We start from the raw sequence: 18,511 nt of genomic DNA, 5'->3' as shown, positions 1-18,511 counted from the left end.
CAAAACATAAAATACAAACCAAGACTGTAAGACTGTACAAAAATAAATTATTTAAAAAGTTCCCAAAGGAGAAACGCCACGCGGTTAACTTGTGAAAAGGGACAGGGGAGGATGGTCTGTGAAGTCTGAAAACCCACAAAGAAAAGAGCACTGGGCAGGAGATGACTGGCCTCTTATACCAGCAATGCTTGTATCACTAAGAAAAATGCTGAACAGTAGAAAGCGTCTTGGAACATTACAGATTATTTACTTAATGCCTTCAGTATAAATCTGAGAGATCTCAGAACACCATTAGCAAAACCTGTTTCTTTGTATGGCTCATGATGAATTTAGTGGTATTTATCAACCATCTGGTATTAACAGACCACAAGACTATTTCTACTAGGTAGATCACACAATTATTTATACCTTATCTTGACACTGCTGTGATTAATAAAGAAAAACTAGAAAAAAACTGTTTATGAATTCCTCATGGATTTTCATCACTAGTCACTATATTTCCCACTCTACTCCAAAAAGCAGTGTAAAAAAAAATACAATTGCTATCACAAGATGTCCAAGTAACAGTACCATTACAAGTTTCCTTCATATCAAAAAGTTGTAAATTACTCATGAACACTAGGGGAATTACACCTGTTCACCAAAAGAAATAATCTAGATTAACATTATGACTACAGTAGTAATCAGGAAATCCAATCCACTATTTTTAAAGGCTCTTTTGTGAAAGTATGGAATGATCAGTTTTCATACTTCCAGAATGAATGCGTGCAAGCGTGCTAAGTCACTTCAGTCATGTCTGACTCTTTGTGATCCTATGGACTGTAGCCCACCAAGTTCCTCTATCCATGGGATTCTCCAGGCAAGAATACTGGAGAAGGCTGCCATGCCCTCCTCCAGGGGATCTTCCCGACCCAGGGATCAAACCCAAGTTTCTTATGTCTCCTGCATTGGTAAGTGGGTTCTTTACCACTATTACCACCTGGGAAGCCCCTAAAAGTGATAAGCGTTATTACAGCTGTAATTCCGGCTGCTAAAAAACCATCTTCATTCAGTGAACATAATTACTATAACCAGTGCTGGCAAAGGGAGTCCACCAGACGTGGGTCTGCAGAGCACAATGGTGTGCCTGGTTTGCAAGAATGAGCCTGTCCCAGCCTTAGAGTTCTTATATGTCTTCTGAAATTTAGAAGTGAAAAACTGGGATAAAAAAAGAACTCCGAAAAGTATCGAAGCACAAAAAGGATAAATGTAATTTTTAAGGGCCCTTAGAAGGTAAAAATAGCATTTGGGATGACAAAAACAAGAAAACTATTTTTCAAAACTCAAGACATCACTTCACGTTTCTTTCATTAACAAATACATAATATAAAGCAAAATATTACTTGTAAATAGGCAGGGAAAATTTCTTCGAGCTTATTTTTCCTTTTTCGGTATCTCTTCTTTATTTTTTCAGTGTTTTCATTAACAGAAATAGATTCATCAACTAAGGTATCTGGTAACTGCTCACTCCAGCCTGAAACAACAATCACACTTATAAATATGTGATATTTAAAATTTTCAGATAAACCCACCAAAGTAACTAATAATAACTAACTTACCAACATACACACAGACAAGTTTTGTCTTTATTCTTTCAGTTTTATTGAGATATAACTGACATACAGCTGTCTAAATTTAACATATACACAATGAGTTGACAAATAAAAAACTTTCACAAAAAGATCTCAAAGTAAATTAATATGAAGTATCATAAAATTTCATTTCATGTCTACTTAGTACCAGCATGCTTCCTATTGTGTCTTAATGAGTATTTTCTTACAAAGCAGAAATTTGTTTTTATATAATGGTGACATCTTGTTAAAGATAAAAAAAAAAACACAACCATATTCAATGCTAATAAGTATGGAGAAATGGCTACTCACAAACAACTAAAAGGAATTTAGCAGTACTTCCAACCTTTAGGTAGAGTTTATTGGAACTGTCCAGCGAAAGTCTTTTTTAAAATGTGTATCCCTCAATCCAGCAATTCTAGGTTTGGGGATTTATTGCAAACTAGGTATCTGTAGTACATACATATTGTGATAATGTATGACTATCTGAATCTGCTCATAAAAATGTTATGAATGCTCAAATTTAAAATGAAAATGCAAAAATCTGAAATGTTGGACTAATAAACAAGAATACCACTTAGAGCAGGTGAGCAAGGAATCAAATGATACTCTCAGATACTTTAAGCAAAAGACACATACATGCCTTCTGAAAATCAATGTGGGCACTTATGTTGCCAGACTACATAGGTTGAATAAAAAGTACTAAATATAGTGGATGAACATTTTAAACAATTTTTAAATTTTTTTATTATTTTTTTAAACAATTTTTTTAAATTTACCAGTAATCTAACCAGAAAATATAGAATTCTCTAAGACCAAAAATTAAGGTCAAATAGGAACCACAAAAATAAGCAAAGAACGAAATAAAGCTCTCTGAAATGCTGCTAAAACCTAGTGACCTTTAACTCCAGTTTTCAGAGCACTATGAGGAATGGGGTATATATAGAAGACAAAGCCTGCAGCCTCTCCCCAAGGTGGCGAGATCAACCAGGGGTGCCTGCTACAAAGGCGGGACCCAAGGCTCCACACCCAGGGTTGGGTGAACACGGAGCACACCCTCCCATCCTCTCATCAACTCACCACCATCCCCACCCCAACGGCAAAGAAAACCGTCACTAAATAATATGGTGCTGGAGAGAAAGACAAAACGAATGAACATCTACCCTAAGAGTGCATAAACTCAATACAGCCCTGATGTGTAAGAAACCTGGGTTTCTATAACACAGGTGGACCAAAAACCTTTATGCTAATACTTAGCTTAAAGGAGTACTGGGGTAGTAGGACCTCATGTTCCTGGCAGCAACAAACGCAAATCTTTTCTGAAGGAACCAACCTTTAATTCAGTTCTCAAAAACTTCAGAGAATGCTCTACAGAATATGAGCTCACAATTAAAAAACATTTTGTTGTTGTTTAATATATATGTATGTATATCTCACACAATGAACACCATCAAATGAGGCAGTAGGCAGCAGGGGACAGGAGAGACACAGTACAGAACCTGACGTGCAAAGGTTTGAAAATATTTGACTCTAAATCAACTGCAACTAGAGCAATAAGTTGTACGAAGAAACTACAGTGTTAAAATACCTAAAAAGTAGTTAGGGAAAGCAAAGTATGCACGGTCGATTAAAAACTCAATGGATGACAAATGAAGAAAAACACTAAATGATGAAACTAAAATTATTTAGAAGACAATAGAGGCAAACGTGGAAAATACAAAAAATAGTTTCACTGAATGTATCACATTTCTTAACTGGGGCTTATTATAGTCACATTAAGTAATATGAGAAACTTTTTTAAAACCATTACAGTGCTTCCTTTTAAAAATGTACAGCAATCAAAAAAAAATTAATTCACAGGCCAAAAGCCTACCACAATGTAATGGAAAAACTTTATTCAAAAAACATAATAAAAACATATCATTTATCTTTACATTCTATATACAATATTTAAAATACAGAAAACGTACAGATCAAGACCATATGGATTGCAAAGTCCTCATTAGAACCAATTCTTAAGCTATGGCTTTAGCAATGACTTAGCTTTCTTTGAAACTCTAAGAAAAGATGACAGAATATTAATTGGAAGATACATTTCTAAAACAGCATCCAATTTTGTTATAAATTATTGGGGTGTCCTGTCACTTTCAGATGCACGGTCTACGAAATTTCCGGCTTTACGCCAAGTACGTCAGTCAGGCAGAGAATGGCCTGCTGTGAGATGACCAGGAAGTGCCAGATGTAACTCTGTGATCAAATCCCTAAGCTGCTCATATTTAACAGAGGGAAAAAATACAACAAAGACACTTGTTAAAAACCTCAAAGCAACATAATCTGCTGGGTTTAAATAATTTTCTTATCAAACCTGCTACACTGCAGATATGGACTGCACAGGCACCTTACAGATCGCTAAGCAGCAGTAAGGTGGTAACCGTAGCATTATTCCCAATAGCTGTTTTCAATTGGGAATGTCAAGACAAGACAGTAAAATCAATCAAAATCAGGACCATACCATCATCTCTGCTGGGTAACTGCTCGGAAATGGAGCCTGAGGAATCCTTTCTGATCACAGATCTTTTGGTTTTTCCTTGCCCAGTTCGACTTCTTTGTCGTACCATAAATCCACCAATACCTATCCAAAACAGAAATTGAGGAATCCTGTAAATAACTATTCTCCCTGTATTTCCTCCAGAAGCAGGATGAAAATGTTTAGTCTCACAAGTGAGGAATATCTCAAATTCAAATGGGCTAAATTAAATCAATAATCTCATTTTAATGCAAAATACAAGAGTTTGGAAATAAGACGTCAAAGTTATTGTTATCTTATCACTAACCAAACAGGAATAAAAATCCACTGAAATACAGAAGCCTGCATGTACTTCTTCTAAACAATATCAGAGTAAACATTATAGTATATTATGCTTGTTTCCTTAATGTCACTAACTCACAGATCATCATTCAAATTATTTGTACGTTAGTTGAGGGAGAGCAGACACAAGACACAAACTCAACTAGATGACCCCAAAGAAAACCAGCATGGCTTTTGGGGAAGTGTGTCCAGGTACCCCTAGTAAAGCTCAAGCCGTGAGACGCACACAGCCCCAGTGAGGGCACGGAATCTGGCACTAAGCTGTGCCATTCCGGTTACTGGCAGACTTCGGGCAAGTTACTTAACTTTCCACCGCCTCAGTTCCCTCACTGGCAAAACAGGGATAATGTACAGCATCTCCTACACACAGGTTATAAAGTGCTGAGACTAGTGCCTAACATACAGCAGCATTGACAGCTTTTATCACTAACAATATGCTTTGTGACCTAATGGGCCCCTCACATGGATGACTTACTTCCATGTAAGGCAGATAAGGCAAACAACAAAAACACCCCCTCAACATTTAACTCTTAAGTTCCTGGAAGGAATTCAGACACGTCTAAAAAAGGAAGTGCCTTATAAGCCTCATAATTATAAAGAAATGAAGTCATTTTCATCCAATGGATGAAGCTCATCTAGGCATTAGTTACAGATGTGGCCCAACTGGAAGGAAAATCTATTGGAAAACAAACACAAAGCTTTTCCTTATACATCAAAAGGCATTTAGATCATTCTTATCAATGAAACAGTGGCATTCAGAAGAATAAAGATTGGACTGATTCAATACACCTCATGGCAGAGAGTGGGTGGGACCGAGGTTCCAGGGGAGGGGATAAACGCATACTTACAGCTGATTCACAATGCTGTACAGCAGAAACTAACACACCCTTGTAAAGCAATTATACTCCAATTAAAAAATGTACTTTAAAAATTTCTGCTTTAAAAAACGCAAAACATTTTCATAAGCAAACTGCCTAAAAAAAGCCTAGAAATTCTGTATTATGAATATGTCAATATTTTTTTTTCCATTAAGGCAAAAAAGGTTTGACAAACAGGACAGCTTTTCTCTCCCCTCCCCTGAGGCAGAGAGAAAATAAGAGTTCTTAACAGTCACATTATTAACCAAACTATAAATTCTAGGAAACATAAGAACTCTATCATATCACCTTCATATTGTACACTTACTGGCTGGTACGCCTGCACAAAAAAATGCAGTAAATTTAAAAAACATAAATATTAGAAAGTGAATGCTAAATCATGACAGAATTAAGAGGTTCACATCAAGGGAAAACATATGCTTTACTGTGAGTTAGTGACATACCCCACTAAGGCATTTTTCACCTACAAAGTGTATTGCAATAGTTTAGCTCTGTCATCTATACATACAAGTTTCAGTTTAGAGTTGTTAAGAAGTTATATTTCACCCTGATTATCCCATTATAATTGAAGCCCTATTATATTTTCCTTAAAGTAACTAAGTCCTGATTACAACTAAAATGTCCAGCTAAGGCACTCCACCTGGTCTGTATGGCTTCCTTTTTCTCTTTTTGACGCCCTCTGTTCCTTCGACCCCCTTAGTTTCATCATCCACAGCGTCTCGTTCAGGACTAGATTCTGATTTTCCATCACAATCCATGAGTTCTCCTTCTGGAAAAAAGTAAATGTACAGATAGAACTGAAAAAAACTACCGAATGTACAGCTCCTATGTAAGAGGAAAGACAAAGCAAAATGGCTGCTGAGCCACTCTAATCATGCATCTCAACTGGCAGGGAGAGTACAGACAGAGACGGGAAAGGCCCCCGACGGCTGGGGTGTCTTGCTGCTCAGTGCACCTTTCTCAGGAAACACAACACGAGGCGCAAGGAAGGGGACCAGAGCGGATGCTTGGAAGGACAAGTGTAAATCAAGCGGCACGTAAACTATCACTCCTCGCTATTAATTATGTCTTCAGGTCCAGGATCCAAAGGCTGTCTCTCTAGCCTAGAACTCTCCTGAGCTGCAACTAATCTGTAATTAGACATTACCCAGTTACTGAAAACTCTACATACAAAACTGAACTACTAATTTGAAATGAACTTCCTCCCTTCCTCAGGATTTGCCTGTCATTAAAGAGCAAAGAAATGTACCCTGCAGAAGCCAGACTCCTGGGAGACCGTCTTGACAACGCCTCATTTCTTTTTTCGTACCATCAGGGCTCCTCAGTATCTCTCAAAGGCGTTTTACTTTTCTCGACTGTCATCTCAGTCCAATCTCAACTTACTGCCATTCCCTCCCTTCCTATCCCTCTCCTTGTCTCCAAGCTTACCTTCCTCCCTAATCGGTTCTGCAGCCTAAATGATCTTCCTATAAATACCTATCAATTTTCTGCTTAAGAACCCTTTAATGTCTTCCCAGTAGCCTGCGAATGAGATTCACACTGTAAGGCCCAGGTGACATGTCCTGTGAGCGCCGCAGCCTCACCGCCCCCCGACCAACTCACACTCAGTTCCCTGTGCTCATCAAGCTCTTCCTCCCAGCCTGTCCCTATCCCCCCCATCTCGCAGGATTCATTTCCTAGAGAATCCCCAGAGCTGCAGGCTCCTGTACATTAGCACTGTGCGTCATCTGAATTGGTTCTCTCAATGTCCATTTCCTTGCTAAACTACATTCTCCTTAAAAACAGGCATCAAGATTCTCAGTGACAGCTGCATCCTTAAGCATGGATGCTATGTAATAGGGGTTCAATAATTTTCTCACAGCATGATGTAATCAATGAAATCAAGTAATGCACACAGAAGGTCAGTTCTTAAGAGAAGAACACTTTCAAAACCATGGTAATCAAAGCTTTTCAAATTATGCTTTATGTTGTGCTGCAGGGGGGAAAAGTTATCAAATACATTTAAGAATAAACTGTTAACACTGTTCTTCAATATTGTAAGTATTATGCATAACATTTCTATTATACCATTAGCACTGTGCTTTTTTTTCCAGTAATATTAATATTAGGTCAATGTTTGAGGTCAATTCTATAATTATTCTGATAATTGCTTTCTATAGCTAAAATTAAACCATACGAATTTATTTACTGAAACTTAGCAAACACCAAAGAAAACAAAACAGTATAACTACTTACCTCAAAATAAACCCACTGAAATATATATGAGAAGGAATTTAGGGTTAGATGGTAGACTAAAATTTAACTTCACTGTCCTGAAAGCCTACACAGAGTAAAGCAACTTATTAAAAAAAAAACAAAAAACAAAACCTACAGAGAGAGAGAAAACAGGAAAGAAGAAAAGCCATAACTTTGGAAGGAGAAAGCCGAATGATGAAAGACAACCGAGTTAAACTCAAGTTCTCATTTAAACGTGGAAGGAACCAAAAAAATAATCCAGCTTATATCACAGTCTTCAAAAGGGTGAGGAACTGGCAGAATCAGGCACCTTTGGAAATGGGTAGCAGGAAGCTAAAACACAGAAAGCTAAAACACTTTATTTTTTATTAACTGCAGAAGCCATAATCCCACGACCATCCCAACTCCACACACTGGGAGGCTGCCAAGCACACCCACAGGGTTTGGGACTCTTGGGACACTTTTAAACTGCACACTGGGGCAATGTTCTAAAAACAGGATTAAGTGACTCCAGGCAGGTTAAATGCTGGCACTCTCATCTGAGGTTCTTTCCCCACTAAACTCCCAGCAGAAGGTCAGAAGTTAAGCCTCTATGCCCCAAGAGGAGACAGGAGATCCTCCTGGGAAACCGAACCAGTCCCAGGAAAATGCCTAAAGGTACTGGCACTGGGGGATTCTCTAAACAGGGAGCTGAGGGCACAAAAGCTCAGTCAACACATACCACCCACAGACCTGAAGCTTTTCATCAAGGTTTTAATCCGTCATTCTGTTTCTAAAAAACTATTTGTTTCACCAGTCTCTACTTTTAGCCTTCACTTTTAATCACGCATGGACAACCTAGAATTACCAATGAAAGACAGAGACCTGAGACCACAAAAAGCAACTGGGAATTGAAAGACTACGCAGGAAAAAGAAACAAAAAAAAACTTTAACATAAGATAAAACACAGGTGAAGCAAGAACAGGATGCTATGCAAAGGAACATTCAAAGGAAGAAAGGTCTTGAAAATTAATGCATGATATTTAAGAACAAAAGGAAAATGAAAATCAGTAAAGGGATAGAAAGCTAAAATAAGAAAATTTACTTTAGAGTAAAATGCGAAGACCCGAGCTGGAAAGGAGCAGAGAAAAGACAGGGAGCATGGGCTGAGTGGGTGAGGCACCGAAGGGGAGAAGCATCAGGGGTTTCCAGAGTATTCCTAGTGTTGAGGGGCGCGGGATGAGGGGCCACTCTGTGCTCAAGCAAAGAGAGGAAAACATACAAGAGTATGAAGCAGACACATCTTCATGAAATTTCAGAACATTGCAGACAAGCAACGTCCTAAGATCCAAACAGAATCCAGAGACAACACGGACCATACCAAGTTCCCTAAACGCTAGAAACTAAAAGACGCTGGATCAATGACTTCAAAATGCTGAAAGAAAACTGAATTCCGGTCGGGGGGGGTGGGTACATTTTCAGAAATACATAACCTCTCAAATTTGCCTTCCATGCACTTTCTAGAAACTCAGGAAGTTTCTCAGGAAGACATGTCCACCAAATGAGAAAGAGAACTATATGAAACCTCAAGACCCTTAGAGTAGACTAGAAAAAAGAAAGGGGGAAAAAAAAACAAAGAAACAAAACACCCTAGAGGCCTCTCAAAATGGGAATTGAGTTACTTACAGCCATACAAAGAATACGAAAAATGAAGAATGGTATAAAGGCAAGGAAAAGAACATTAAGAACAAAAAAGTGCATACCCCGAGAGCTTGGACATGAATTAAAACAGCACTACAAGGACACACAAGTGAACTGGCCAGACACGGAAAAGAGGAACACTCCTCTTCTTGTTTTTAAAACGTGAATATACTACTTGTCCAAAAACAAAAGGTAAAGAGTCAAGGGAATGAGCATTAACAAATCGCAAGCCTACCCACCCAGCCGCTTTCTCTGGTCTGCGCTGGCCCCTCTGCACCTACCCTCACCCTCCCTGCTGCAGGCTGAGTGCATCCCGACACCCCCACCATGTTGTGAGGGAGCCCCCCCGGGGCAGCAACCGAGAGGGAAGCATTGTGATCCCACTCTTGAGGCACAGACTCTGCAGACTGGGGGCGGTCTCTATTAACAGGGTACTCCGATTTCAGTAGGTGAATTAGAAAGAAGCCTGCTTCTACTGGACAAGGAGTTTGTTTCTGATATGCTAAGGTGATTGTTTATGACTTATTTCCCTCAAGAAACACTCATCAGTAGAGTTAAAAATTAACCCCACAAAGATGGGTATTGCTGCCGTGTTTCAGGAGCATTACAAGCTCACGTGGACTTTGTCCTGCGTGTGTGGTATGATGCACGGTAATGCTTCTAAGGGGATGTCTCTGCTGGCAGCCTCATTCAGAAACTGTACAAGTGCAGAAGTATCCACCATTTCTCGCAGCACTGTTTCCCAGAACAGTAGTCACCGGGAAAGCCATACGGTCTTTTTATTGATGCTTTAAGAGGCTTTATAATCTCATACTTTGGGAATTAATGTGTACTATCGAGAAACCTCTCAAATTCTGTGAAATGCAGCAGATTTAAGTCAGGACTATGAAACCACTTTTCAGGAATTTTCTAATGGCTTCAGAAGTGACAGTTTTTCACCATACTCTGCGTGATGGACATCGGGTCCATTCCTCCCAGAAACACAGACTACTACTTTACAAGCCCCCACCCACTTAAAACTTCAAAATGCACTTCTGTTCCACAGTACATGAAAAGGGACATCCTGGGTGCAGGTCTTGGGAGGCAATCTTACACAGAAGCATCAGAACACTTTTCTCCCAACCACACAGACCCAAAACCACACTACTGCGTAAGAAACATCAGGATAAACAGGAGCACACACAGACCCACTCTAAGCCACGAGAATCTCTCACCTGACAACTGCAACAGCCTCCTGCCTAAACTACCTGCCACAGCTCTTGTGCTTAAAACTGTTTACACTGCAACAGAGTGCTCTTTTAAAAATCTAAATAAGCTCATGCCTCCCTTCTCATCAGAAGCCTCCGACAACCTCCCCTTCCATTTACAGTGACTCCTTAGGCAACACTCTGCAGTCCTAGGGGACCTACCGAGTCACCCCCCTCTCTTTACACCTCTGCTCTCATCGCTGCCCTCTGACCTTCTGCTCACCCTGCTGGACGCACAGCAAACATGCCGGCGCTCCCCACCCAGGGTCTCTGCACTGGCATTCTCTTTTCTCAGATAAAAGCGGGTCAGGTCATCCGAGTCCTCACCCCCACTGTCTGCATTCCCAATTCCTCTCAACAGCACTTGCCAAACACATTTTTATCAACTTATGCTGTCATATATTTTTAATGATCCTTTTTTTCTAATATTAAAGTGGAAGTTCCATGAGCAGAGAAGTTTATCTGCTTTGTTTACTGACAGGACTTTCAACAACTGGTGCACAGCAGGCACTCACTAAGTACTGGTAAATGATGAGTACTGGGAAATGAATTCTTTATTTTTGAATCACCTGAAAAGAAACAACCACTCTCTAAAGATAAACAAGCCAATGGTGAGCTTCTTTAGAGACAAGCAAAAACAAACCTCATACTGAATTTAATGGGCTTCCCTGATGGTTCAGCTGGTAAAGAATCTGCCTGCAATGTGGGAGACCTGGGTTCAAACCCTGGGTTGGGAAGATCCCCTGGAGAAGGGAAAGGCTACCCACTCTAGTATTCTGACCAGAAGAATTCCACGGACTATACAGTCATTGGGTTGCAAAGAGTCAGACACGAGCAACTTTCACTCAAAGTTACTTTTTCATCACAAGAATTTAGCTAAAATAAAATATATGTATTTTAACCAAGAAAATGTTTACAAACAGATGTTTTATAATAACCATCTGTGAATACAAGCTTACACTTGAAAAAATGATGGTTTTTCATTTCTAGAATGCACGGATGGGGTTCTACTTGAACTTAGCCATGGAATCTAAGCTCACACCCATCTGTGAAGGTTTTCACTGCCATCTAGCAAATCCTAAATTTTCAGATTTGTGATCTTCAAACATACAATGCTCCTGGAAATTCTTATAAGTTTATTCTATAAGGATACACGAAAGGAAGAGAACCCAAAAAGGCAAGATGCAAGATGACCACTCTCTTCGGACAGGGTCACATCAAGGGTTATCCTCTAAGTCAGCAGGATTTTGTTGCTCTTTAGTGGATAAGTCATGTCCGACTCTCTGCAAACTCACAGTTTGTATCCCGCCAGGCTCCTGTGTCCGTGGGATCACCCAGGCAAGAATACTAGAGTAAGCAGCTATTTCCTCCTCCAGGGAATCTACTGGACCCAGGGATCGAACCTGTATCTCCTGCATTAGCAGACAGATTCTTTACCACTGAGCCACCTGGGAAGCCCCCAGCAGGATTTACCCTTGGGTAAATCACATCCTTTAAAAGCTCTTTTAGTTTTTTGCAAATGTATTCCATGGAAAATTTGTTAAGTATTACCTCGACTATCGTCCATTTCGCCGTCCCTGGAATGCTCTGACTGGATGTCTGGAGGGGTCTGAAGGACAGCCACACTATTCTGATTTATGATCTTCAACTTCAACTTTGGTTTTGACCGTTTTCTTCTTGGAACAGTAACCGTTAGGCTCTGTAACTGAGTCATCCCTGATTCCGTCAAACACACACCATCCTGGGTGTAGGTCTTGGGTGGATCTAAAATGACAATATCCCAAGGAAACATTAAAATTCTCCTCTTAATTTTGATTGATAAGTTGATTACTGTCCAATAAGGCCCATGTCAAGGCAATGTGACTTCTATAAACAAATTACCTATGAAATGCATAATTAGAAGTATTCAATTAAAAGTAATAGTTGGCCAAACTTCCTTGAATTATAGACAGACATCTTGTAAAATTTTTTAAAAAATGGTCTTCCTGGCATTTCTATCTTCATGTATCAATATAGGAATTTAAAAAGCAAGCACTGAAGCTAAAAAGCAGTGCTTCAGCCACTCAAGCATGAGTTTTTTCCTAGAGTAGCCTTTCAGTGTAAAGGGTGAGGATGAATTTACACAAGAGAAATAAGAATACTCCAGAAGCCCATTTGGAAATCAAACGATCAGTATAATTACCTACAAGGAGAGGTAGTAAATAACCAGAAATCCTGCAAAATTTGAAGTGTACAAAGCTGTTGCTCATTAGAACAATTTCTGTGCTATCCAAATGTTTTTGTATCAAATGAAATCAAATAGAACTATGCAAAAGAATGACAGCTTAAGAGTATCCTGTTAATCACTATTCTAGGCTGATCTATTACAGAAGAAGAATAAATTCTGAAGAGATCTCTGTTTGCTAACTAAGCTTCATTGTTTAACTAAACACAATAATGTATCAACGAAATCAAAGCAAGTATGTAGTTAGCAGTTATTTCAAAAGTGGTTATTTTCACTGCCAATTTGCTGAGATTTGTAGGAATACTGTCACACTAAAACTGGAAAAGACAGGCATTTTGTATATTATTAGAGAAATGATTATCAACATCAGGGATTTTACACTGAGAATGATTAAGGCAGGAGTCATGTAACAAGTCAATTACATAAAAATCAAGCGTTTCTTTGCAGTCAAGGAAAGCATTTCAGATTTTACCTAGTTCTTTCACTTTTGTGACAATTTGTGCTACAAGTGAAGATTCACAGCAGTCTGAGGAAGGCACTGAAATTAAAAAAAAAAAACTCATAATTTTTACAAAAAATTTAAAATGTATTTAAAGATTTACATATGGCTACAGTTTCTACTGCTGCACCCATTTTAGTGAAATAAATGCTTGAATACTAACCAGACTTAAAAGCTGTCTTGAAAACAACAAAACAACAGGGAGAAACGGTGGAGGAAATACACACCACACAGAAGAAAAACTGATAAAGAACTGATGTTAAAAAAAAGGATCGATGTACTGGGTTTCTACATATGCCTAATAATACAAAATTATGAGTCTTGAAAGCTACGCTTACATCTTAGAGCTGAAATATATTCTTAATTTACTTCCCTTATGCAAGTAGATTGTTTTAATATATTAAGTTGAGGTTATAAGAGTTAATTTAAAAAGTAACTTATTTTTCATAAAACGCTTTCCAAATAACAGCTTCACAAAAAGAGAAAAAGGAGCAGCGTTGAGCCCACTCGCTGGTTCAGGACGACAAGCACAGGCGAGCTATACGAGAGGAGACTCACCACTCAGATCACCTCTTACCATTTGATGTAGGCATATAGGGTCTGCACAGGCTACAATCGAAACCAATGTCTGCTACATTCTCCACTTCCTCTTCAGTACTGAAGTTCTGACAAACTGCATGCATCCACCTAGAAAGACCACATTCGTATTTTTGAAAAAAGAATACACTAAGGATGGTTTCCTTTTAAAAACTGCAACAGTAGCTAACAGCCTGAAACCGTGAAGCCCCTAAGTCTCACATGCTCCTTCCATCCAGCCCCCGTTTCTCTCTCTCCTAACCACCCCTTACTAGCTCACAAAAACCATCAGAGGTGAAAGAAAAAAGGAAAGGGAAAAAGTACCAGGAAAGAAGCAGAAGCAATTCATTTGAGGAGGATTGGACAATCACTTTGTAATCTATCACAGACAGCCAGGACGTTGGCTCAAAGTGAAAATGTCAGTTGTTCAGTCACATCCGACTCTCTGCCACCCCACGGACTGTAATCCGCCAGGTTCCTCTGTCTGTGGAATTCTCCAGGCAAGCATACTGGAGTGGGTGGCCATGCCCTTCTCCAGGGGATCTTCCCACCCCAAGGACTGAACCTGGGTCTCCTGCATCGCGGGCAGATTCTTTACGGTCTGCGCCACAAAGGAAGCTGGTCAGGGCAAGCAGAAAGGAACGGACAAGACTGTGCGTGGTAGAGCACGCATGGGCTCCAGGTGACGCGTCTCCTGTGAGGTGGACAGAGCTCACAGAAGGGAATGGTCAGTGGGAAATGAAAGCTGTCATTCTGCCTTACAACAAAGAACTGGTAGGCAGAGTCCTGAGAATCCTACGCTACTGACGAGATGCTACGCTGACCAACACTCTGCGAGCAGTGCTGACACAGCACAGCAACAGGCCGCTGCAATCAGCCCTCAGCAAATGCCAAGTGAAGCATGCTAAGCCTGGAACTGAGAGCAGAAAAAGAAAACTTCAGTTTCTAGCCAACTAAAAAAATCTGGAAAGGAAAAATCTTAACTTCCTAAATTTAAGAGAGAAGAAAACTTCTTTTGCAATTTTGTTTTGCTGTATTAGAGGAGAGAGAGGAGAGCGCAGTACCTGTCACACTGCCTGCACTGCAGGATCAGGTCCTCCTCTCGGTAGTTCCGGTGGCAGACGGGGCAGGCGGACAAGCTGGCGCAGGGGGCGCACTGGGTGTAGTTGTTCTGCCACTCGCCTCTTGGGCCTGCGGACGTAGCTCCACAGTGTCTGCACCACACACACCTGCAACCCAACACCCACAGGCCTCAGCCAGACGCACCAGAGCCACACGCGGACAGGACGGGGGAGGCACTCAATGCAGGCCTACTGTTGCTAACGCCTATCACACAATTAAGCAGATGTAGCTAATCTGAGGAAACTACAACGACGTGGCTCAGTTCTGAACTTAAACGCCTAATGAGGAAACCAAAGTCCCAGGGTACCATTTGCACTTCCAGCCTCCTTTGGGAACGGTCTGCAGGGGAGGGTCGAGGCAGTAGGTGTGGTAGCTTATGTCACAGTCGTCGCACAGCAGGAGCCGTCCTGGGTCCGTCGCCTTCCCACAGGCCTCACACACGGTGCACTCAAGGCACCGCCAGCCCTTGCTCAGAACCACTTTAGTGATCTGCAAAGGAAACCACCAAGCCGTGTGATTCAAACATTAGCCTGCGCCTCACACACAGAGGATCAAGTGCACCCTCCAAGTGGACACGGAGCTCCCACGCCCAGGGGCAGGAGAGGGCCGGGCGCCAACACTCACTGTGGCCCAGTGAGCCCGCCTGTGCTTTCAGAGTCTGCCGAGTGGGCACAGCGACTGACGTTTTCATGCCTCAGTTTATGTGGCTAGCGTGCTCTGCAGTTTATGGATTTTAAAGAAATCGAGCAAATTGTCCCAGAGTTTTTTCTTTTATTACTATTTATTTGGTGGTGACAGGATCTTTAGTTGCAGCATGTGAACTTTCAGTTGCTTGTGAAACTTAAGTTTCCTGACCAGGAATCCAACCCGGCTCCCCTGCACTGGGAGTGTGGAGTTTTAGCCACTGGACCACCAGGGAAGTCACCCCATGATTTTTAATATAGGACTTGAAAATGTATTGATATGGTTTCAATCTATGACATTTCATGCATTCATGATTCTAAAAGTTGTGTACATCATGTAAGGACTTGTATATTAAAATCAACATTAAAAATGCAAAACTCTTAAGGTATAACATGAATTCCCAAGGTAATTTCATGGTTTTGGAAGATTTTAGGCTATGAACCTAGGACCTTTAAAGTTCACATTCTCTCCTCTCTTTATTCTCCTTTCCTTCAAGGGTCTAAGTTAGTAGAAAAGTTTGAGAACCTCAATTCCTCAAAGCAGCCACATTATGTAATATTAAGAATCTGGAATCAACTGAAAAAATCTAGTAAGATTAGAGTCTACGTATAAAAAGGACAACAAAGAATCTGTGTAATAATAGTATAGCAAGTGATCAAGATAGACAATAAAAATTCAGACCATGAGGAAGCTACATGGGAGGAAAAGAAAAGTGAAATAAATGAACTGTCAAAATAGCACCAAACTTTCTAACTTCAGATCCTAAAACAGACTAACAGTTTTCCATTCTACAGGAAAATACTTTCCAATCCTTAACCTAGCTAAACCAGCAATTAAGTGTTAAACTGAAAAGCCTTTTAGACACACAAAGACTCAAACTTCAGCTCCTGGGTACTCTCTCTAAAGAAGTTATTGATATGAGGAACGAAGTGAGGGTGTATACCAAGAAAAAGGAAGACATGGGATCCTCAAGGCAATGAACCCGACGTCAGCCCAGAGATATTAAGGATGAGAACTGAGCAACAGACCCAGAAGGTTCCAGCCCAGCTCAGAACAGAGAATAACAGTATAGAAGGGGTGGGCCTTTCCCAGAAAAACAGGTACTTGCTGAAGAAATGTGCTATCATACTTCTACAGTAAAAACAAACAACAAAAACTAATGGAAAATCATCAATCATTATTTTCTTCTTGCTATAAAAAACTCCACGAAAAACAAACTGAACTTATAATATACTATTTAGGTCTCCAGTGAACATTTATGGAGTCATAACCAACATTAAATTAAAAGACATTTGCTACTGGGAAGAAAAACTATGACAAACCTAGACAGCATATTAAAAAGCAAAGACATCACATTGCTGACAAAGGTGCATATAATTAAAGGCATGGTTTTTCCAGTAGTCATGTACGGATGTGAGAGTTGGACAATAAAGATGGCTGAGCGCCAAAGAATTGATGCTTTCAAACTGTGGTGCTGGAGAAGATTCTTGAGAGTCCCTTCAACAGCAAAGAGATAAAAAACCAGTCAATCCTAAAGAAAATCAACCCTGAATATTCACTGGAAGGACTGAAGCTGAAGCTTCAATACTTTAGTCACCTGATGCAAAGAGTCGACTCACTGGAAAAGCCCCTGATGCTGGGAAAAATTGAAGGCAAAAAAGGACAAGGGGACAGCAGAGGATGAGACGGTCAGATAGCATCACCAACTCAATGGACATGAGTTTGAGCAAACTCTGGGAGATAATGAAGGATTTGGGAAGCCTGGTGAGCTGCAGTTCATGAGGTCACCAAGAATTGGACACAACACAGTGACTGAACAACAACAAAGAGTTCTTAGTTTGAGACGGGCCACCCCAGAGAGAAGGCTCTGTGGACTCACCTTAAAAAGAAGTTTCAAAAGGTTCAAACAACTGCCTGCACAACAACTCAATCCTTTTTTTAAAGGAACCAAATCCAGACTTTCAACAATATGCTAACACAATGCACAATGTCCCTGTGCAATCAAAGATTACTAGATGCTAAAAAAGGTTGCAAACATATCCTATTTAGGAGAAGAAATAGTTAACATAATGTGACATGTATGATAGAAGCAGCAGACAATTATAAACTTTTTAAGAACTTGTGAGGGTGTGAAGTGGAGGGTGGAAGTTGAGAGTAGGTTGGTGAACCATAACATGTGCTTCAAATTTGATGAAAACTATCAACCCACTGATCCAGGTAAAAGAAAATGTCCTTTTGCATACAAATGAGGGTTTGGTGAAAGTGGAGCGTGAGCAGGGTGAAATAATGAGTTTTTACTACATATTCTAGTACACAACTTTTATGATCAATAGACAGAATGAATCAACCTCATGCCTTACCAAAAAATAGTATAAAGTATCTTTTAAAATTAAATGTATGCATTTGTTGTTATACTTTTTCAAGGCAAAGCAGGATAATTACCACAAATTAAGATCATAGATCTGTAGGAGTTTCTTGAGGCAACACTTTAAAGGCAATATTTAAAGTATATACTTAAATATTGTCACAGATGTATAATAATCCTAACAAACAATAATTGATTAATTATATGAACTGGAGTTAGCACAATACTACTCAGTTCAAATCATAATATTTATATTTAAGTGTATTTACCTTAATACTGACACAGTATGGATGGTAACACTGACCACACTGAGAACAGGCAAGTAATCTTCCCTCTGCTCCTTGGCCAAAACTGCCACAAACTACACACATATCCTGAAATTAAGAACACAATAACATATTTTAAATCCAAGACCAAACTAAGAATATGCTAACATGCTAATTTTACAATTTGTATAAATCACTTTCTTCATTGATATAGCTCTAGAGCTAAATAATCAGTTGGCCAAAAAATTTGTTCCCG

General features: G+C 39.9%; 1 protein-coding gene across 18 annotated transcripts in view; it reads right to left on the bottom strand.

Annotated features, from left to right (window-relative positions):
• Positions 1-18,511, bottom strand: part of KMT2C (lysine methyltransferase 2C) — a 258,254-nt gene that overhangs the window by 61,189 nt on the left and 178,554 nt on the right. For 17 of the 18 annotated variants that reach the window (XR_001917926.1, XM_018046667.1, XM_018046672.1 and 14 more), the window contains 9 exons: positions 18,259-18,363; positions 15,248-15,429; positions 14,883-15,047; positions 13,820-13,929; positions 13,216-13,281; positions 12,071-12,283; positions 5,998-6,126; positions 4,123-4,242; positions 1,383-1,513 (listed from right to left, as the gene is read on the bottom strand). Coding sequence is in view for 17 of the 18 variants with exons in the window: in XM_018046667.1 (XP_017902156.1) it covers positions 1,383-1,513; positions 4,123-4,242; positions 5,998-6,126; positions 12,071-12,283; positions 13,216-13,281; positions 13,820-13,929; positions 14,883-15,047; positions 15,248-15,429; positions 18,259-18,363 (1,221 nt within the window). In the remaining variant the exon portion in view is untranslated. The remainder of the gene's footprint in view (positions 1-1,382; positions 1,514-4,122; positions 4,243-5,997; positions 6,127-12,070; positions 12,284-13,215; positions 13,282-13,819; positions 13,930-14,882; positions 15,048-15,247; positions 15,430-18,258; positions 18,364-18,511) is intronic. The other variant, XM_018046675.1, reaches the window with a different exon arrangement.

The sequence above is a fragment of the Capra hircus genome, chromosome 4 (genome assembly GCF_001704415.2).
Source record: "Capra hircus breed San Clemente chromosome 4, ASM170441v1, whole genome shotgun sequence".
Lineage (NCBI taxonomy): Eukaryota > Metazoa > Chordata > Mammalia > Artiodactyla > Bovidae > Capra > Capra hircus.
Note: the sequence above shows the minus strand (reverse complement) of the source record. Positions and strands in the feature narration are given on the sequence as shown.